This window comes from Melospiza georgiana, chromosome 4 (genome assembly GCF_028018845.1).
Source record: "Melospiza georgiana isolate bMelGeo1 chromosome 4, bMelGeo1.pri, whole genome shotgun sequence".
Taxonomy (NCBI): domain Eukaryota; kingdom Metazoa; phylum Chordata; class Aves; order Passeriformes; family Passerellidae; genus Melospiza; species Melospiza georgiana.
In genome coordinates, this window is record NC_080433.1 from 2,372,808 (window position 1) to 2,396,216 (window position 23,409).

At 39.3% G+C, this 23,409-nt stretch overlaps 1 protein-coding gene across 2 annotated transcripts in view; it reads left to right on the forward strand.

Annotated features, from left to right (window-relative positions):
* CHCHD3 (coiled-coil-helix-coiled-coil-helix domain containing 3) overlaps nucleotides 1–23,409 on the forward strand; it is a 156,164-nt gene that overhangs the window by 72,580 nt on the left and 60,175 nt on the right. Inside the window, exon 5 of one of the 2 annotated variants that reach the window (XM_058023464.1) lies at nucleotides 23,121–23,135. The exons of the other annotated variant lie outside the window; for it this stretch is intronic. Within the exon in view, the coding sequence (XP_057879447.1) occupies nucleotides 23,121–23,135 (15 nt within the window). The remainder of the gene's footprint in view (nucleotides 1–23,120; nucleotides 23,136–23,409) is intronic. 2 annotated transcript variants of the gene reach the window in all.

The window sequence follows — 23,409 nt, forward strand, 5'->3', positions numbered from 1 at the left end:
AATATAATATAATATAATATAATGTGATATAATATAATATAATATAATATGATATAACATAATATAATATAATATAATATAATATAATATAATATAATATAATATAATATAATATAATATAATATAATATAATATAATATAATATAATAATATATAATAATATATCAGCCTTCTGAGAACTTGGAGTCAATTCTCATCTGTCACCTCATCCTCAGACCCACAACAACACCATAACAATTTATAACCACACACCCCTTCCTCCATCCCAGCTTGCTCCAAACCCCATCCAGCCTGGCCTTGGGCACTTCCAGGGATGGGGATATTAAAACAGTGAAAAAAAGCTGAATTCTGAGAAAAAAAACCCAACCAATAAAACCTAAATACACCCCAAACCAAACCCAACCAAAACAAAAACGTCTCCCCAAATCTGTATTTTGAATTATGATTTTTTTTGTTGGCTTTTGGGGGAGATCTTCACATGATCATCACTAAGAAAGTGCTTGGAGCACAGAAAATGAATAAAAAATTAGTTTTGAAAAATGTCTCCCCAAATCTGTATTTTGAATTTATGATTTTTTGTTGGCTTTTGGGGGAGATCTTCACATGATCATCACTAAGAAATTGCTTGGAGCACAGAAAATTTATAATAAATAGTTTTGAAGAAACCAACTCAAAGTTACCCTGAGGCTGAATTAGCACAAGATTTTAATTTTAATGGATTTAATACTTTACCTGGGTTGTTTATAGGAGTGAGCATTGATTGCTTTGCATTCCCAACATCAGTGCTGATCAACGATTCTATAAAATTATCACTGCCAGTTTTTCTTGCTGGAAATAGAGACTGAAATACAGAGGAATGGATTTAATTAACCCTGCTGTACTAACAGGTGGGAAAATGAAACTCCTGCCCTCTGATTTTTAATTTTAGAACAGAAAAGTTCCTGCTTCTGTTTCTGGATTGATTTAATTCTTAGTCACAGTTGCTTTGGAGTTGGGGCAGAATGACATCAGGTACAGATTTTTCATTTTGCATTCCTCTTTCCACCATGGTTTTAATGGATGTAGTGATTAAAAATAATTTTAGGACAAAATTTGGGAGAAATAAGGATCTGACACGGTGGGAGAGCACTATAGAAAATTTGTATTTTTATTTATTTTCACTCTCTGCCTCTCCTGAACCCATTTAATCCTCAGAGCTCCCTGCCCTGCTTTCATTTATTAGGAATGTTTTAAATTGGAAATCTTTTTCTGGGACAATGCGGATCAGAGTGCCACAGGTTCCACAAATGTTCAGCAGCTCTCTGCAGCCCTGCACCTTCAAATAATGAGATTAAATTAATTTGTTCCTGCCTTAGATCTCTCTATGGGCTTGCAAGGCTGGATTTTGTTTCATGCTGAGTGTTTGGCTTTTTAAATTTTTATATTTTTATATATTTCTACATAAAAATAGACCCATAGTTCTAAAAAAAAAAACCCAAAAACAAACAAACAAAAACTTCTGTACTTTATTTAAGGCAGGAGGAATTTGTGCTAACAAGGATCACTCAATGCTATTAAATAAGGATTGTTTGTAACTTGATTATTTGACATAAATTTTGTTCCTCATGAAGCTTTTCAGGAATTTTGGAAAATCTTTGCCCTACTTTCATTTATTAGGAATGCTTTTAATTGGAAATCTTTTTCTGGGACAATGCAGATCAGAGTGCCACAGGTTCCACAAATGTTCAGCAGCTCTCTCCAGCCCTGCACCTTCAAATAATAAGATTAAATTAATTTGTTCCTGCCTTAGATCTCTCTGTGGGCTTGCAAGGCTGGATTTTGTTGCATGCTGAGTGTTTGGCTTTTTAATTTTTATATTTTTAATATTTCTACATAAAAATAGACTCCATAATTCTAAAAAAAAAATCCCAAACAAAAACCTCTGTGGTTTATTTAAGGCAGGAGGAATTTGTGCTAACAAGGATCACTCAAAGCTATTAAATAAGGGTTGTTTGTAACTTGATTATTTGACATAAATTTTGTTCCTCATGAAGCTTTTCAGGAATTTTGGAAAAGGAGATCCCTTGCATTTGGCTCTTTAGCCTGAAGTGATGTTTGAGACCTGTCCCAAATGTGGGCACTGGTGTCAAATGTGAATAATTTTTCCTCTATAAATCAAATGTAAATAATTTTTCCTCTAGAAATCAATGTTTTGGGGAGAAGGGAGTAGGGCAGAGTGGAGCCAGGTTTTATGATAATGACTTTTATTGATGGAATTCCAGAGTGCTTCCATTAGTGGGAATGGTTCCACAATAAATGGGAACCATCCTCTGCTCTGTGCTGAGATGCTACTGAGCTGATATTTTTCATAAGCAGATCATTAATTTTTTAAAAATTTAATATTCAGGCAAGTGGGTAAGGTTATAGATGTAATTTCTCCTTTAAATCTAAATTTCTTTGCCATGATGGGTTTGTGGCTGTCTAAACCTCAGTGATAAGATAATACAAATTATTAACCTCCTCCATTTGACTTATTCTCTTAGATGTTTTTATTCCTTTTTATCCAGAGGATTTTTTTTTAATTCCAAGGCAATCTTTGAATTGCTTACAAGAGTAATTATGAATTTCTGAGCATTCCACACCTGTTTTTTCTTTTTGTACCTCTGGAAATATTAGAAATCATTTTCCTGCAGACATCCTGAGGAAAAGAGCAGCAGGATTGTATCTCCCATTCCTCATGCTCTGAGTGCATCTTAATTTTTAAAAATCCATCAATAGCTTAAAAAAAGGAAAAAAAAATCCACCAGAAAAGAAGAAAATTCCCTTCTTCCATTTGCAATTCCCACTTTTTTTTTTTTTTGGTAAATCAGGTTCTCAAGCCAAATTTGGGATTTTGTCACATTTGACTTTGTCCACACTCAGCTGAAACTTCTCTTGCCTTGATTTGATCCTTTTTGGTTCTTTTCCTTTATGGCACATCACAAATCTTATTTTTAAAGCTTGTGTGGACCAAAAAAGGTTTTCTTATTTCTGGGACTCCATCCTTGAGGAAATCAGCTGGCGATGGGGAGGTGGAAGAGGAAATTTTGTGGCTCTGCACCCCTTGTCCAGTTGTTTTTATAATTTTGGAATTATATGAATTATAATAATACATATACTATACTATACTATACTATACTATACTATACTATACTATACTATACTATAATATAGTATAGTATAATATAATATAATATAATATAATATAATATAATATAATATAATATAATATAATATAATATATACAATATTCATAATATGTAATTTTCATTATAATGTAATATATCATAATATAAAAATCTGTTGTATTATGTGTAATGTATATATTATATTATATTATATTATATTATATTATATTATATTATATTATATTATATTATATTATATTATATTATATTATATTATACTATATTACAATATTATATAAAATTGGAATTATAAAAGGTTTTTCTGCTCCTTTCCCATTTCCTTCTTGGTATCCAAAGGTGAGAATTGAGCCAAGATCTCAGATCCCAGAATTCCTTCCAGAATTTCTGGTTTCCTTCCATGGCAGGGATTTCTCCTTATGGAAATGGGAGATTCTCACCTGAATTTTGGCCCCAATTCCTCCTCTGACTTCCTTAGGGAGGAATAAATGTTCAAATAAATAAATAATACCTAATAAATGAATCAAACATAATATAAATAAGATACCTGGTTTGAATGGGCAGATTCCACTCTGAGGATTGCCCATTGATTTTATCTCAGTTTTTTTGGGTTTTTAAAAGTTGTTTTTAAGCCTTCATTGATGCAGCAGCTCTGTTTACATGAGGCACAGATCCTTCACAGGGCCTTGCCAAATCCTTCATTGTTTTTCCCATTTTATTTTCATTTTTCCATAATTCTTTCATTTCTGTCTCTTCTTGATGTAGAAATCGTTAGCAATATCTGGTTTGAATGGGCAGATTCCACTCTGAGGATTGCCTGTTGTTTTTATCTCATTTTTGGGGTTTTTTAAAGTTGTTTTTAAGTCTTCATTGATGCAGCAGCTCTGTTGATGTGAAGCACAGTTTGCAGTTTGGACTTTGTGGTACAGGAGCAGGAGATGAGCTGAGGTTGGGGTTTTACCATCTCTGCTACTCAGCTTTTATGAAATTTTTAATTTTTTTTCCATGTAAATACATCTGCAAGTAGAGAAGGCAATAAAATCCTTGGCACAATTATTCTTCCCCCTAAATAATAGACAGAAAATCTAAATTATAATCAGGGAATAGGAGCATAAAAGTGATTCCTCTCATGGAGCTCAGAGGATGCTGAGTATACCTTGCACCCCTATTTTATGCAATTATTTTATATTATATATATATTATACAGTTATTTTATAGAATTTTATGCTTTCAAAGGCTGAATCTTTGTCTTCAGATTTGCTTTTCCATTGTGCAAAAAGTGAATTTAAAATATTGTTGTCATTTTGGAGCAGTTTGGGAATGTTTGTGTTAAAGCTTTGGAGTTTTTTTGAGGAGCTGAGCAATGAGGAAATCAAATATTCAGCGGTTTTGATACTCACTGTTACATTGAAAATACACAAAAATTTAAAAATAATTATAAATAAATAATTACATATATAATAAATAAGTAAAAAATATTAAAAATAAACAAAAATAAACAAAAAATAAACAAAACCTCCCCAAAAGTACCAATATCTGGTTTTGGTCCCACAGAATTCAGGGGAAGATTTGTAGTTAGGTAGTAAATTAAATATAAGCGTAAATATAAATAATTATATTTATAAATAAAATGTTAAATTATATAAATGTAAATATAAATAAATAAAACAAATATTAAATATATTTATAAATAATATATTTATATCTAGTCACACACACAGATGGTCAAAATTTTATACTCAGAGTGAGGAAAAAATCCACCTGTGTGCCTAAAGCACATCAAAAAAATTCACCTCTGTTCTTTTTCCAGCTTAATTTTGGTGGAATTAAGAATTCCAAATTCCTGCCTGCATTTTTTATGTCAATTGATCACCTCTCCATTATTGGCTCTCATTTAATTTGAGTATCCTGAGCATTAAATATTTCCATTGAAAATCTACTTGTTTGCTGCTAGAATATGGATTTAGGAATAAAAAAAAAATATTCCCTCTGTTGTCTGAAATATTTATCTGGTTTTTAGAGTAATGTAGAGTTTGGCAGAAGTAAAAGCACTGAAAGGTGAGACCTCTAAACTCCCTGACAGGAAAAAATCAAACATAATAAAAATAAAATGTCTGGTTTGAATAGGCAGATTCCACTCTGAGGATTGCTCATTGATTTTATCTCAGTTTTTGGGGTTTTTGGGTTTTTTTTTAAGTCATCATTAATGTAGCAGCTCTGTTTATGTGAAGCACAGACCATGTGCAGTTTGGACTTTTTGGAGCAGATTTAGAAAAATGAAAACTCATTTTACTTTTAAGATGTTGAACCCTCACAGCTTAAATTTCAGGCAAAACTGCTGAGTCTGGTTTTTTTCTTAATCAACTCCCGTTGAGTTTCAGGAGATTTGAGGCTTTTCCCCATCATTAAATAAGATTATTGATCACTCTGTGTTACGTATTAAGTTTTCACAGGAGCAAACCTTGAATTTTAGTTTTCAGCAGTTGAATTTCTTCATTTGGAGTGCTGTTCCACACACCAGAGAGTCCCAATTCCAGGTTTCCTCTGGAATTTCTGGGAAGGGTTTCCCCCATCATTAAATAAGATTATTGCTCATTCTGTATTACATATTAAGCTTTTACTAGAACAAACAAGAACCTCTTGAATTTAAGTTTACAGCAGCTGAATTTCTGCACCTGGGGTGATATTCCACATACCAGAGATTCCCAATTCCAGCTTTCCTCTGGAATTTCTAGGAAGGGTTTTTCCTCATCATTAAATAAGATTATTGCTCACTCTGTATTACATATTAAGCTTTCATTGGAGCAAACCTTGAATTTTAGTTTTCAGCAGCTGAATTTCTGCATCTGGAGTGATATTTCATATACAAAGATTAGATTCCAAATTCCAGCTTTCCTCTGGAATTTCTGGGAGCACTCAAAGGGTTTTTTCCCCCATCATTAAATAAGATTATTGATCACTCTGTATTACAGATTAAGATTTCACTGGAACAAACAAGAACCTCTTGAATTTAAGTTTTCAGCAGCTGAATTTCTGCACCTGGGGTGATATTCCACATACCAGAGACTCCCAATTCCAGCTTTCCTCTGGAATTTCTAGGAAGGGTTTTTCCTCATCATTAAATAAGATTAATGATCACTCTGTATTGCATATTAAGCTTTCACAGGAGCAAACCTTGAATTTTAGTTAACAGCAGCTGAATTTCTGCACCTGGGGTGATATTCCACATACCAGAGATTCCCAGTTCCTGGTTTCCTCTGGAATTTCTGGGAGCACTGGAAGGAATGACAATTCTGTTTCTACCAGAGTTTCCTGATCAGGATCTCAGCACCCAAACACAATTTAACTTGGGCGTGGAAAATACAGCCCTGTGCACCCAGAAATGGGATGGAATGGAGGAAATGCCTGCTACAGCTCTCTGGAATAAAGAGGGGAGTGCAAAATTGTCACTGCCAGGAGCTGGCTGGGTTTGGAAAGGTAAAATACAGATTTTTTTCTGCATTTCAAATCAGGGATGGAGCCCCTGTGCCAGGAGAAAACTGGGAATGTTCCCCTGGAGCAGGGAAGGCTCCAGGGAGAGCTCCCAGCACATTGCAGGGCCTGCAGGGGCTCCAGCAGAGCTGCAGAGGGACTGGGGACAAGGCCTGCAGGGACAGCACCCAGGGAATGGCTCCCACTGCCAGAGGGCAGCCATGGGTGGCATCTTGGCAATGAGGAATTCCTGCCTGGGCTGGCATTGCCAGAGCAGCTGGGGCTGCCCCTGATCCCTGCAGTGCCCAAGGCCAGGCTGGAGCAGCCTGGGATGGTGGCATTGGAATGGGATGGGCTTGAAGGGCCCTTCCCACCCAAACCATTCTGGGATTTGGGACACTCAGAATCCATCCCCAGGGATTTTTATAGAAGTTGGGGATGGCTAAGGGAAGGGAGACCCTTCCTGGAGTGCTGAGATTGCCAGTGAAGCCCCCAGATCCCAAAATCCCTTCCTAGAGAGGAGTCGGGGTGGGGATGGATCCAATGGCAGGCTGGGAGAGCTGGGAATGGAGGGAATTCCCTGGAGAGGGAGCCTGGGGTGGGATTTTGGGAAGGGATTCCCAGAGCAGCTGGGGCTGCCCCTGATCCCTGCAATGGCCAAGGCCAGAGTTTGGAGCCCCCTGGGACAGTGGGATGTGTCCCTGCCATGGCTGGGGTGGAATGAGATGATTCTCCAGATCCCTTCTAACCCAAACCTTTCTATGATTCCATAATTCCAAATGCACCAGAAGATCCCTGTACATATTTTCCTGGATATCAATAATTTTTATATCATTTTGGATGGTCAGAGATTGCTACAGAAAAAAAAAATAAGAGAAATTACTAATAAAAATAAAAGAAAATTATTTTGAGAAAAGTTGAATTTCTCTAGGAAAACCATTTTGTTTAGCCTCTCCATCCATGGGTAACTGTGTTAAATAAAGCAGAGTGTCAGGTGAACTTGAATATCTGAGTTACCACGCTGATAGATGGGATAACTTACTGATAGTAGCAAGGCAATTAAATGTAATTATAGCTATATATAAAACATGTAATATAATTTCTTGTTTCCTGTACTGCAAAGATGTATTTTTTCCCCTTTTGAAATTTCTTTTTGAAATCTCTTAACCTCTGTTGTATTTGTTACTCCTCTAGCCCTAAAATTATTAAAAAGGAAAATTTCTTTAGAGTGGGGTAGAAGGGAATTTGAAGATCACACAGAGAATTCAGAAAATGACCAGATTGGGAGAAATCTTCAAAGTTATGGAATCCGGCCCAGCCCCAACCCCTCAGGCAGCCCCTGGCACCCAGTCTGAGGTACACCCACAGGGTGCTGTGTGCTAAATCTGAATCTGCCCCATCAAACAGGAAATAAACTTGGGAGGAGACTCCAGATTTGTTTAGAAGCACATTTTTTTTCCACATTTGCTGTGGACATCTATGTGAACAAAATCCTCCATCCTCTGGAAGCTCTGTGGTTTGGCAGCACCAGCTGAGCTCTCTGGGCCTGTGACTGCCTGTGGGACCTGCCATGGTGCCAGGACAAGCATTGCACAGAATCACAGAATGACCAGGTTGTTTTTCTCATTGAATTGTTGAATGGTTTGGGTTGGAAGGGGCCATCAGGATCATCCAGTTCCATCCCCTCCCACGGGCAGGGACATTTGTCATTAGACCAGGTTGCTCCAAACCTGGTCTTGGAGAGAGGGAATAAAACCTGGGGATGTTCATGCAGCCTCTGGGAGTGGTGTTGGAGAAGGTTGGTTTGGGGAGGGTGTAAAATCACAAAAACCCAAACTTTGCCTTTCTCCTTCACACACAGAATTCACAGAATCCCCGGGTTGGGAGAGCCCTCCAAGGCCCCGGAGCCCAGCCCAGCCCCTGGCACCCAGTGCCACCTCCAGGCTGGTTAAACACACCCAGGGATGGTGACTGCACCCCCTCCCCCGGCAGCCATTGCAGAACTTTCTCCCCCTTGCTGGAAAAGCTTTTTGCTGCTCTCCAAGCTGGATTTCCCTTGGCCCAGCTCAGGCTGTGTGCTCTGGGTGTGCCAGTGCTGCTGGGGACAGAGCCCAGGGGCAGCTGGGCACAGGCACCTTGACACTGACATCTTTTAGGAAAAAACCTTTTGCCAGGATGTTTTCTCCTGAGAAGCTGGGAAAGTTCAGCTTCTCCATGCTTTGCTGCTTTGGAATGTGATTTGGAGAATTGTTTTTCCAGGATGTGAATTGTTTTTAATTAATGACCAATCACAGTCCAGCTGTGTCAGACTCTGGTCAGTCACAAGATTTTATTATTCATTCCTTTCTAGGTTTCTGATGTCTCTTTTTTCTTTCTTTAGTATAGTGTTAATATATAATTTTCTTTTAATATAATATATATCATAAAATAATAAATCAGCCTTCTGAAACATAGAATCAAGATTCTCATCTCTTCCCTTGTCAGGGTTGCCTGCAAATTCCACAGCACCTTTCAGGAGCTGTGACAGTGCTGGGGGCACCCTGAGTCTCCTTTCCTGCAGGCTGAGCACCCCCAGCTCCCTCAGGGCTCCCTCAGGGTTTGTGTCCCAGCCCCTCTCCAGCTTCACCATCCACAGTTTCCACCTTTATTCATGGAACTACAGGATAGTTTGGGTTGGAAGGGACCTTAAATGCCATCCTGTCCAACCCCATCCATGGCAGGGACACCTCCCACCATCCCAGGCTGCTCCAGCCCCAGTGTCCAGCCTGGCCTTGGCCATTGCAGGGATCAGGGGCAGCCCCAGCTGCTCTGGGAATCCCTTCCCATCCCCTCCTCACCCTCCCAGCCAAGAATTCCTTCAATCCCCAGCCAGGTGTTTTTCCTGTTTCATTGCAGAGCCACATCTTGTGGAATAACCTGAGTCTCAGCAGGGTGTCGTGTACTCTGTTCTAAAGGCTGGATAAACATTTTATGAGCTCTTTTTCTCTGTTTATCATCAGTCATGTTTTGTTCTGCACATTTTCTCTCTTCCTCTTAAAGGACAGAGCAAAGTTGTAACTCTTCTATCATTTCCAAATTAATCTAATTTGAGCAATTCTTTGCCATTCTCAATTTCATGCAAATACCAGTGCCATTACTTGTGCAAATAGTTGGTGTGTCTCTCCACGTTTAGAAAATTAAGCATTAATTCTCACTGTGGGCTAGGACAGCCTGTGTTGCATGACAAATAGATTGGAGGCATGCAGGAAAAAAAAATTACACTTCACAAATCCAGCAGAGAGCTTTGCTTTTGAGCACTCACAGCGCTGGGCAGAAAAAAAAAGAAAGATTGTATAAAAATTGACATGTTTTAGCAACTCCCAAAAGAGGGTGGTGGGGATTTTTTCCCCCATTATTATAGAAGTACTTGGCAGTTTCTATTTTCCTGAAGCATTCCTATTGACTGGGATGAAACCTCTTTTTTAGAAAGCACTTTTAAGTGTTGCTTTCCCTTCCAGATGCTCTCACCCACAACAGAAAAAATGTTAGTGTTAAAAAAATGGAAAATGCAGGGATTGTGGAGCCTCCAAACTCTGAACAGACTGAACTCAGACTCCTGGCAGGTGTCCCTGGGAGCCTGGGAAAGGAGAAGGAGAAGGAGAAGGAGAAGGAGAAGGAGAAGGAGAAGGAGAAGGAGAAGGAGAAGGAGAAGGAGAAGGAGAAGGAGAAGGAGAAGGAGAAGGAGAAGGAGAAGGAGAAAGAAAAGGAAGGGAAGGGAAGGGAAGGGAAGGGAAGGGAAGGGAAGGGAAGGGAAGGGAAGGGAAGGGAAGGGAAGGGAAGGGAAGGGAAGGGAAGGGAAGGGAAGGGAAGGGAAGGGAAGGAAAGGAAAGGAAAGGAAAGGAAAGGAAAGGAAAGGAAAGGAAAGGAAAGGAAAGGAAAGGAAAGGGAAGGGAAGGAAAGGAAAGGAAAGGGGAAAGGAAAGGGGAAAGGAATGGAGGTGAAATGGAAAAGAACAAAGGAAAAAGAAAAAAAACGTTCCTGAGGCTGCACAAGGAGTTGACCCAAGGACACAGCTCATCTTCCTGTATGGGATGGTGCTTCCTCAGTTTTGGGGTCATTTTCAGGAGATGCAGGAAAGGCACCATGGATAACCTGGGTGGGGACGCCTCCCACCATCCCAGGCTGCTCCAGCCTGGCCTTGGGCACTGCAGGGATCAGGGGCAGCCCCAGCTGCTCTGGCAATGCCAGCCCAGGCAGGAATTCCTCATTGCCAAGATGCCACCCATGGCTGCCCTCTGGCAGTGGGAGCCATTCCCTGTGTGCTGTCCCTGCAGGCCTTGTCCCCAGTCCCTCTGCAGCTCTCCTGGAGCCCCTGCAGGCCCTGAGGTTTCCCTGGATCCTTCTCCTGTCCCAGAGTGGAAGTGGGAAGGAGAAGCCTGAGGAGCAGCAGTGCTGCTTTCCTTTGGTGAACCTGGGCCATGGGATCACTGTCCCTGTCTCCCATGTGCTCCTCAGCACCTTTGTGCTTTTTCAGGTTAGAAATTGCTCTTTAGAAATTGCTCTTTTTGCCGCCTGCATTTCTCTGTGTTCAGGATGATGAGGCTGATTTTGGGAAATTCACTGGGCAGAGACTTGCTCAAGCCATTGGATTCAGTCAGGGTTTGTGGCTCAGCAGTTTTAAATTCCTCATTAACTCTTATTTTCCCTGCTGATGAGATTCTGTAGTTTTATACCTTGAGTTCCATTTCCCAGCAGTTCCTCACCCCCTTTAGCTGCTGCCCCAAACAAGGAGAGGCAGCTCTGCACAAAGCTATGGATCTGTCATCCCTATAAAAATTCTCATCTTGAGTGTGGTACCAAAACCTGGCAAGGTCGATTTTAAACTTATTTTGTTTTCCTGGCTGTGTAAATACATCATCACAGCAGCTGAAAGGGGCTGAAATTTAGGACTCCAATCAGGTTTTTTGTCAGACACCACCAGAAATAAAATAGTTCTTTGGAGTTTCCTTCTGCTTCTCAAATAATTGACACGTGACAGATTTCAGTGTTAATTGTTTGAAATAATATTATATTGTTAAAGGAGGGTTGATGCTCCAAGGAATGCAGAGTCTGAGGTATTTTAGAGGTAAAAGTGGGTGTTTTCAGAGGTAATACAAACATCTCAACTTCTCAGGTTTTGCTGAGCGATCGGCTTCGCTGATAACTTGTGGCAATGAGTTCTGCAGGTTAATTATGCATTTAATTGGTTTCAAATTTGTTGCTTTTCAATTTCACTGTTCACTGAATATTTCCTCGGTCTTGTATTATGAGAGGGAGTAAATAGGAGAGCCTGGCTCACCTTCTCTGAACATTTAATTATTTTGTGTACCTCTCTCCTGTACACAGAGCTCTTCTCAGGGGCTTGCTCTTTATTTATCTCCAGTGTTTTCATTTCCAAAACTTTTCTCTGCAGTGACCAGAATATAAATATACAGAGAGTGACCAGAGCTCTAGGAGGATCTGAATTTTATTTCTACCAAATATTGTGATCTCATTGTGGTGCTGTCTTCCCCTTTTCTTCCTAAATCTCCTCCTGTTTTTATTTTGCTGTTTTAACACACAGGACAAGTTTTCCTTGGCTTTTCCTACAGGAAAATCAAGTTTTTCTCTGAGGATTTCTAGTCAGGATAAAAAAGCTTCACTTGGCTGGTGCTGACTTTTTTTTCCAAGTTATTTTCCACTCATCCTCATTGGATTCATCCCTGGAAATGTCCAAGCCAGGTTGGGCAGGGCTTGGAGCAGCCTGGGACAGTGGGAGGTGTCCCTGCCATGGCAGGGGTGGCACTTCGAGGTTTCTTCCAACCCAAACCCTTCTGGGATTTTAAAAGGGGATTTTAAAATCCCCTTCTGGGATTTTACCTGCCATGATATTCTCTGGTTTGTTTTTTTTTGGCCATTTCAATGCAGCAATTTCCATGAAAACCTTGAGGATTTCATTGAAGTTCATTAATACTTGGTTTACGTTTTTTTGTGCATAAGAATTATGCACAGAATTAATGGAAATATTTTTCTGTGCTATTGAATTATTTTTGAATATCCTCTTGGACAGCTGCTTTATTCTTTCCAAGTGTGACAAAAATCTACACTAAACTGTACAAACATTTCAGTAGAACCACATAGAACCATGTTTTTGGAACAATCCCTGCAATGTTAAACCCTTTAAATGTTGTGTCAGCAAATGTTCATGACAGGGATGTCAGAGCACGGAATAGAAATGTCAGCATCAGTCCCTCTCTTCCATGTATTTCCTGCTTCCAATTACTTCATTATATTCACAATTTTGAGGGTTTGTTCAGTTGCCCATTCCCAAATTGCTGGCACACTCAGACATTCACCATCTGAACAGGGCAAGGGCTTATTAAAAACAAAAATTGTCATTTATTGAAACCAAAAATTATTGTCATGTATTAAAACCAAAAATTATTGTAATTTATGTTTCTACTATGGTCTTTGTTTCCCTTCCTGTCTTCCATTAAATCAGCTTTTCCCATCCACTTTGAATCTTTTCAGTGCTTAGAATATTATTTCTTTCTGTTCGAATAACACAAACAGCAGCAGAGCTTGAAGCTGAATTCTGTTAAACACTGCACAGATGTGTGGTGAGTTCCAGGCTGTGCCCTGGAGACTCTGCAGTCAAATGGGAGGAGAAATCAAAGTGCAGCGAGTGGAAGTTGGACACAGGAATTCAATGGCACGTGTTATAGGATTATATAAAAGGGAAATGCTCACCAATAATCGATGCATAAATCAATGCCAGCCCCTTTCTCAGCTGCTCTGCTCAAGGTAATCATTCTCTGGTGCTTTTCTTGCAGAATAAGTTGTTCAGTCTTGAAAGAAAATGCTGAAAGACCAGCGTTGTAATTTAGTAATTAAAATACAAAGAGCATTAAATCCTGCTGTGTTCTCCCACTTTCCCAGGGGTTTGCTGGGTCTTTGTTTGTAGGTAGTAATTTAGAGAGTTATGGTAACTACATGGTATTAACTTAGGATTTTCACACTTAGTTAAATATTTTATGGGTTTAAAGTGAAGAACTGCAAACTGTCCTGTTAATTGTTTGAATTGAGTTTTTAGAGTGCTGGAAAAAATGAAACAGAGCTAAAAAGGGACTTATTAATTGGGATAAATGTGTAATTTGATATATGTACACACCACTAGTGTAAATATTTCTTTTACCACATTAAGTTTTTGTGTGTCTCAATGCCAAAAGGTCTGTGGGGAAAGTTGGACATTCCAAAAGTCCACTAAAATTATCTTCCCTTGGTAATGCTGAGGTAAATCCCTGAATTTCAATGTCAAGTTAAATATTCTGTTTAAAGATGAATTTTTTTCTGAGTTACATCTGCAGTCTGAAATTATCTGCTGGTTACAGTTCTTTTATTCTCCAGCTGAATAGGAAAATAAAATGGCTGCATAATTTGAGACTGAATGAATGAGTTTTGATGGTTTGTTTATTACTAAATAGAAGAATTCAATTTACCAAGATCAAAATTCCAAAAAGCACAGCTAAAATACCTTTAAGACAACAGATATCTGTATTTTTATTGCCTTTTTGAACATCTAAAGATGAAGGTTCTGCTTGTGTTGGATCTTTCAAACTGAGAAACACCTGATGTAATTACAAGTGGCTCAGTTCTTTGTCTTGAGCAGAAATCAATCCCTTGAATAGCAGAGCAGCAATAAATTGCTTTTATTTGCTATTCCAAAGTGGATTTCCCTCCTTGGGCATTGTCACTTTTTGTCTTCAGTGGGAATTGGTTCTCAGGATCACAGATTGAGCAGTGAGGGAGGGAATGATCTCAATTCATGCAGAGTTTGGGTCACTTGATAGAAGGAGTGGGATATTCACAGATGGAAAATAACTCTGGAGAATGGCCCCTGATGCTGAGAGGCCTCAAATAAACACAGAATACAGGAGGAATTCAATGGGATTCCAAATGAGATTGGCTTTGAAGTGCCTTCAATGAGGTGGTGAATTTTTATTGCTTTTATTAATGCTGCATCCCTGAGAATTATTTCAGTCTTTCTGTGCATTCCATGGAGTCTTCAGTTTGCAAAGCACGAGAATTGGGGCTTTTAAAATGATAATAATACAGCATTGTTGATAAGTAGTGCTGGAGTTTGGACACAATAATGAAGAGTTCTAGGTGGAAAGCTTAAATTTCAACATTTTCTCTGAATATTTGGGTATGAGGCAACTGAGGTGCAAATTTCTTCTCTCTGGCTTGGTTTTGGATTTCAGTGGTGGATTTTTGGAAGGGTGGTGCTTCCTTATGTTTTGCTTTGTTTTACATCATGTTTTGTTTGAAAATGCATCAAATATTGGCTCACTGTGCTTAGCAATAACTTTTCTTTCCCCTTCTGTTGTTTAATCCAGGAATTGAAAAGTATTTCTGTAAAATCATCATTGATATCAATTCTGAACTTGGTAAAAAATGGCAGAAATATTTATGATTTGCTACAATAGCAGTGTAAGAACAAAGATGGAAGTAGAACACAGTCCTAAATCAGTTTGCTGTCAGTTTTTTTCCCTGAATTTTGCAGGATAACGGTCCTCTTGCTCTGTTTTATCCACTTTGGCTCATGTGGAGCTGTCTGCTTCTTTCAGCTTAGTGAAAAACTCCATATTTGACATATGACTGAAACATCAGAAGCTGTCAGCCACGGTTAGAGACAATATTTGAATTGCTACAAATACCTGGCAGCAGCACAGATAGTCTTTAAAATGTTTGATCTCCTTGGACTGTGTTGGCTGACTGAAAAACATGGATAGAGTTTCAGGAATAAGTCATGCCTCTCTTTCATTCCCAGTGACACACAGAGATGTAATTCAGATTTTTTTTCAGTGTCTCTTTTTCCTTTGAACCACAGTTGGATGGAAACACGAGGCTTTTCTGCCTGTTGCTAATCACTAGAATAGTCATGAGTGTATTTTAATTTTTATTTGCAAGGGAATCAAGTCTTCAGAGTCTGTTGTTTTGAAGCTGAGCTAACCAGATGGTTCACTGGGAGCTTGGTGAGAAGTGGCAGCTTTTCTTTAGTGCTGATATTGTACAAGGATGGGTTGGACTGGGCTGGGAGAAACCTGGGCTGGTGGAAGGGCTTGGAATGAGATGATCTTGGAAGTCTCTTCCACCCCAAACCAGGCTGGGATTCTGTAATTGTTCATTTCTGGTCATTTGGTAGAAATGTGAGATTTTTCTGGCTTGTTTTGGGGTAGGATCATAAAATAAATCAGGCTGGAAGAACCCGGGGTCCTCTCAAGTGAGTGAGTGGTGACTCAGAACTTCCCTCCTGCTGCTTCTCCTCCATGAGCCATGTCCCTTGCAGATGGAGGAGGCTCAGCAGAGCTTCTCTGTCTCCAGGCTGGGAAGTTCTGAAACCCCAGCTGGATGCAGCCCTGGCATGCCAGCTGTGGCCTCTTCACAGAATCACAGAATCACAGAATTTCTAGGTTGGAAGAGACTTTAAGATCATTGAGTCCAACCCATGTTCTAACACCTCAACTAGATCATGGCACCAAGTGCCACATCCAGTCATTTTTTAAACACATCGAGGGATGGTGACTCCACCACCTCCCTGGGTAGATGATTCCAGTATCTGACCACTCTTTCTGTGAAAAACTTCCTCCTTAATTCTAGCCTGTATCTCCCTTGAGACAGCTTGGGACTGTGTCCTCTTGTTCTGCCTGTTGTCGCCTGGAGAAAGAGACCGACCCCCAGCTCACCACAGCCACCCTTCAGGAAGTTGTAGAGAGTGATGAGGTCACCCCTGAGTCTCCTTTTCTCCAGGCTGAACAACCCCAGCTCCCTCAGTCGTTCTTTCTTGGCGCTGTTAGAGCAGAAACCTCTGGGCTCTCTCTGGCTGTGTCTGCTCTCCCTAAATCATCCACCTCCTCCTCCTCCAGTGTCCCACATCCTGGAGGGGCTGCCCAGGGAGGTTTGGAGTCCCCATCCCTGGAGGTGTCCAAGGAATGCATGGAGGTGGCACTCAGGGCTTTGGGCTGGGGACAAGGTGGGGATCAGTCACAGCTTGGGTTGGATGACCTTGGAGGGCTTTTCCAGCCTGAGGGATTCTGAGGTTTTTCTTGCTCAGCTTTTTATTCTGGCATAGGAGAAGCTCTTGTTGGGGTGATGGCTCAAGGTTTAGCTTTTCTATTTTTCCCATTCTGTGCTGCTTTAGTGTGTGGGTCTGGGCTTCACATTGTGGGATGGTGAGCTCTGTGCACAGAGCAGGGAGACAAACCAATTCCTGCTCCAGCTGGGCACCAAGGACAAATGCCCCAAATCTCAGCCCAGGAGCACAAACCCCGTGGGCTGGAGAGAGAAAAACAAGCAGGGTGGGACTGCCTGGGCTAAAGCTGCAATGGGACAATGAACTGCAAGGTGCAAATGGAGCAGAGCTGATCCCAGGGACAGACCCCGGCAGCGCTCGTGCATTTTGGGGCCGTTTTGGTTCATCTTGGGTGCAGCCCTGGCTGGGCTCTGCTGCTGCCCAAGGTGCAGCCATGCAGGAGATGCTGTGAATGAATCCCTAATTAATTCTGTAACTCTCTTTAGCTCAGCCTTCTCAAAGCATTGGGGCAACAACCTCAGTGAATTTCTGCCTTGGTGGAGAGTGACGTTCCTGTGGGTTTTCCTGTGCGTATTCCCATGACTCACATGAGGATTGGAATCTGTAACTCTTTCCATGGCATTTGTACATTTGTGTTTTTCTCCTTTGGTCTATAATGAGATTCAGTAAATGAAGCTTCTTGTCACATCTTCTGTTCTACACTACTAGATCCTTACTTGTTCACAAATTCAATTTCTTAATTTTCTCCATTAGCCTCCTCCTCTCAATGTGATCTTTTTTATCTGCTCGACTCACTCTTTTAGGACTTCATTATTTTTAGAAAATGTACTGTAGCACATTTAGTGGTAATTACAAAAGCTTGTTTTAATTACACTTGTCAAAGACTCCGTTTTATGATGCATTATTGGTGCTGCCATTTCCAATTCCTAACAATTCTCCGCCTTCACAAGTGGAAATGAACATCCCTCTTTTCAAGTGATGCGTCCACATGATTTTTTTGTGCTTAGGGATGATTTTATGTGTTTAATGTTAATTTAAAAGGAATTCTTTGAGGGGGAAGGGACCAGCATCTGTTCCCAAGAATATCCATAAGTTCCTGGTGTTGCCTGTTCGGTATGATGAGTGTATTTATATGCTGAAATAGAAGGTTAAAAATTAAAACTGGGGCAGTTCAACATCCATGACGTGGAAATTGGGAATTTTTTTTCCTTTGACACTCCATGCAGTGGAAGAGGAGAGTAGTTTTGCTGATCATAATAATTTATGCAAATTATGAAGCATTATGTGATTTTATTCGTGTGAAAACGTAGAGGCACAGGGGTGAGGAGAGGAATTCAGTGGACGTCAGATCCCTGGGAGCATCCAAGGTCAGGTGCACAGGGCTCTGAGCAGCCTGATGGAGTTGAAAATGTCGCTGCTTGTGCAGGGATTTGGGAGATGATCCTTAAGGTCCCTTCCAGCCCAAACCATGATTCATGAAATGCCCAAAAACTATTTTATAATGTGACACTCACAACTTGGACCTGAATTCCCAGCTCTGGAATTCACACCTAGCTCTAACCCATGGATATGCTCATCCAGCAAACCTCAGGTTGGAAAAGACATGGAAAACCTCCAACAATGTGGTGGAAGAAGATCATGTTGTCTTGAGAGGATGATGTTTTGAGAAGATGATGTTTGGAGAGGATGGTGTTTTGAGTAGATCATGTTTTGAGAGGATGGTGTTTTGAGAAGATCACGTTTTGAGAGGATGATGTTTTTAGAAGATAATGTTTTGAGAAGAACATGTCTTGAGAAGATCATGTTTTGAGAAAATCGTGTTTGGAGAAGATGATGCTTTGAGAAGATCATGTTTTGAGAGGATGTTTTGAGAAGATCATGTCTTGGGAACATCACGTTTTGAGAAGATGATATTTTGAGAAGATCATGTTTGGAGAAGATGATGTTTTGAGAAGATGATGTTTGGAGAAGATGATGAAGATGATGTTTTGAGATCTCTCTTGTTCTGGTGCATCCCACCCATCCTGAGCTGCCAGCAGATCTCCTGTGGGATGGTGCTTAGGGAGCTGCCACCACTTCCTTTTAACCTTTAACCCATTCATTTTTCCTTCAGGCTCATCCCAAGACTGCAGATATTCCATGTGGGCTTTCCCAGGAGAGGAGCCCTCATTGTGATTAGCATTTCCTTTGGAAAATCTTCAGTCACAGACCTGATGGGACAGGAGCTCTTCCAGCCCCCAGCCCCAGTGCCAGGTCTGGAATCCTTGGATGTGCCTTGGGAGGTCACCAGTCCCTTGGTGTCCACCTGCCCCATCTCCTGATGTTTGGTGAGATGTTCTCTGTGTTCAGGATGATGAGGCTGGTTTTGGGAAATTCACTGAGATGACCCTGAGGGAAGACTTTCAAGGGACTGAACATGTCTTGAGAAGAACATGTTTTGAGAAGATCATGTTTTGAGAAAATCGTGTTTGGAGAAGATGATGCTTTGAGAAGATCACGTTTTGAGAGGATGTTTTGAGAAGATCATGTCTTGGGAACATCACGTTTTGAGAAGATGATATTTTGAGAAGATCATGTTTGGAGAAGATGATGTTTTGAGAAGATGATGTTTTTAACCTGGCTGATGTTAATTTATTAATTCAAACTGAACTCTTATTTTGAAGCAGATCATTCTTTTCCCAGAAAAACCCAAACTGGAGCCATGTCAGCAGTTCCACTGTGAATTTTTGGGATGCTAATGAATTTGGAGCTTGGGATAGTGGAAGTTGTTGGGGTTGGAATGAGATGATTTTTCAGGTCCCTTTCAACCCCAACCATTCCATGAATCCATATTTGGGAGAGGATGGTTTGGAGGGACACAAAAAAATGTCTCTTCTCCAAACCTGGGACTGCCAAAGGCTTCAGGAGTCTGAAATCTGCCTACAAACCTACATTAAATCACCTGATAATGATTTTTTTTTTATCTTCACCTTAAATAATAACAATTTATGACCACGCACACTTGGAATCTTGTTGCATCCAGCAATAGATTCCTTTTTTTATTTTTACATTTAATTATTAAATGTAGATTTTCAACCAGCTGCTTATTTGTTCTGTTCTGCCCCACAGAGGACAAAATAAATGTGTTTTTGTTGTATCCAGGGTTTGGTTTTGTCCCAGATGGCTCTGCAGGTGTCCCTGCAGTCAGGTACAAGGTGATTCCTGGAATTCTTTTGTAGGGAAGAAATCCATTTTTCCAGTGATGGCAACTTCTGGCAGTGCTGTCCAAATCCAGGTGCTACCTTTGAAAACATCACTGGAAAAGTGTTGTCCATGTCCAGGTGCTACCTATGAAAACAAAACCCAGGTTGGCCTTTAAATCTTGGTCCAATTTCCCTGTGATTGTGAAGAACCTGTATTTAATATTAGTGATGTGATTTGGGTATTAAATTTGGGTGGTTTTTCTTTAGAAAACACCCAAGCAAAGGTTTTGTCTGTCAGAGCTTTTTGTGAAGAAACAACCAACCTGTTCCAGTAGCTCATTTACACCTGAAGTGCAGCATTCAGCTAATTGAAAACATAGCTGTTCTTAATTATTTTCTTGCAGCTCATTGACATTCACAAGGATCTTGTTGCTGCAGCCCCATAAATATAATATTACTTTACAGGTTTTTATTTTGGCACTCAGTTCTCCTCTACTGGCATATTTATAGCCTCCTGTATAAATGAATAATTTTATTTATTATTAATTCATTTGAACTTTGCTGTGTCTGCGTTGCTGTACAAGTGTTAGGGGTGGAAGAAACTCTTTTTTGCTGATTTTCTTGCTTGCCAACCAAATCTTCCAGTTACTTTCGCTACACAGGGAAGCAAACCTTTGGATAAATAGATTATTTAATATTTTATACACTATATAGTATATACACTATATATATATATACACTATATAGTATATATAGTATATATAGTATATATAGTATATATAGTATATATAGTATATATATACTATATATACATATAATATACTATATATAATATAGTATATATGTGTATATATATAGTATATATATACATATATACTATATTATATATAGTATATTATATGTACTATAAATATATATATAGTGTATATACATATGATATATATGTGTATGTATATATACACATATGCACTATAAATATAATATAATATAATATAATATAATATAATATAATATAATATAATATAATATAATACAATACAATATAATATAATTTATCAGTGACAGATCAGCACAGTTAGCAGTGTCACTGCAGAGCAGTAAAATCCAGCTGGTTTGATGATTAATTATTTTGAGGGGTTACAGGGAACCAAACCCAAAAATGAACCCAACTTCCCAAGTAAATCAAATTTCCAGAGCAAAATCTTCCATTCTGAGGGATATCCATGGGATAAATGTTATTGCATTCCCTAATCACAGCAAGACAGAGGAAAAGGATTAAACTCAGCTTAAATCCTGGAGGATAAGGATGGGTTTTGTCTCTTCTGTTGTGGCTGTGCCCTTGACCTGTTGTGCTCTACACCCTGCAAAGCTGTGCCCTCGTGAATTGGCAGAAATGGGGTGAGTGAATCCAGTTAGGAGGTTCTTCCCTGGGTTTATTCCATCCCATTGCCTTTCCAAAGTCAGTTTTAATTCCAGCTCTTGGATAGAATCATGGGGAACACCATTGGAATGTAAGAACTCGACCTTAACTGAGTTCTCCTGAGCTTTATGGAATATTAATTTTATCTTTTCTTTGCCACTGACCTGTTTTGCACAACAGGAATTTTCTGGAGATCTTCTGTGCTTTGGGGATCATGGGATGGTCAAACATGGAATATTTGCATTGGGTACCCATGAAAATGCCTTGAAGATATGGAATATGAGATCTGGAATGTGAGATATGGAATATGATATATGGAATATGAGATCTGGAATCTTAGATCCGGAATATGAGATATGGAATGTGAGATACGGAATATGAGATATGGAATGTTAGATCTGGCATATTAGATATGAAGTATTAGATCTGGAATATGAGATGTAGAATGTTAGATATGGAATATCAGATCTGGAATATGAGGTGTAGAATGTTAGCTATGAAATATTAAATCTAGAATATGAGATCTGGAGTGTGAGATCTAGAATATTAGATATGGAATGTGAGATATGGAATATGAGATCTGGAATATGAAATCTGGAATATGATAGATGGAATGTGATATGAGACATGAGATCTGGAATGTTAGATCTGGAATATGAAATCTGGAATATGAGATCTGGAATGTGAGATATGGAATACTAGATGTAGAATATGAGGTATGGAATATGAGATCTAGAATATTATTTATGGAATATTATATGTGGAATATGATATATGGAATATTAGATGTGGAATATTCAGTCTGGAATATGAGATCTGGAATATTTGATACAGAATGTAAGATAGGGAATATTAGATATTGAATGTTAGATATGGAATATGAGATGTGGAATATGAGATATGGAATGTTAGATCTGGAATATGAGATTTAGAATATTAGATATGGAATGTGAGATCTAGAAAATGAGATATGGCATATTAGATGTGGAATATGAGATGTGGAATATGAGATATGGAATGTAAGGATGTGGAATATGTGATTTAGAATATTACATTTGGAATGTGAGATCTAAAAAATGAGATATATAATATGAGATATGAAATGTGAGATATGAAATATGAGATATGGGATACGAGATCTGGAATACGAGATCTGGAATATGAGGTGTTCTGGCACAAGTTTCTAGAGAGGCTGTGGCTGTCCCTGGAAGTGTCCAAGGCCAGGTTGGACAGGACTTGGAGCAACCTTTGAAGTGGGAAGTTTTGGGGTTGGAATGAGATGATTTTTCAGCTCCCTTCCAACTCACACCATTCCATGAATCCATATTTGGGAGAGGATGGTTTGGGAGGACACAAAACCTGCAGTGAATTTTAGAAGTTCTGTCAGCACAGGATCTGGGACACCATCAGGGATTGTCTGCAAGGAGACACAAACCATGACCAAAACAGAACATGGGAACTTGGCTGTGGAATAATTCATGGAACGAGCTCTGGAAAAGCTGTAATTAATGAGGCAAGGCTGATTTAAATGCTGGGGGACAGGGCATGTGCTCCATGGAATTCTGAGGGAGAGGCTGCCAGAAGACAGAGTTTAATTCATCCAAAATACATTTTTTTTTGGGATATTTTTGAAGAAATTGCACAAAACCCCCAACAATTTCCAAGTAGTTTTCTGCATTTTTCCAGATACACCTGAAATGCTTGTGGAAGGGTTTGTGGTTTTTTTGCATTCTTTCTGTTCACGATGATAAAATAAATTTAATTTGAATTTTAACATTTTTTACATGCTTCAGGACATAGAAGCAAAGGTAAGGAGTTGAATGAGAAAACAAGAAAATCCAAACTTTTTAATGTATTCCTTGGGTGTTTGCTAAAAAACCCAAAAATTTAGTCTTGATGAAGGGAATCAAATCTTGTGTCTCTACAATATGTGCTGTAATTGTTGTAATGACCTTTATTAGATAATTATTAGCCACTAAAGATATTTTATTAAAAAATGCTGAACCTAGAAAGTATTTTCATTGATAATTTAGGTGTTAAATCCTTCATAGCTTGTTAAAAATCACTTGTCTGCTATTTACA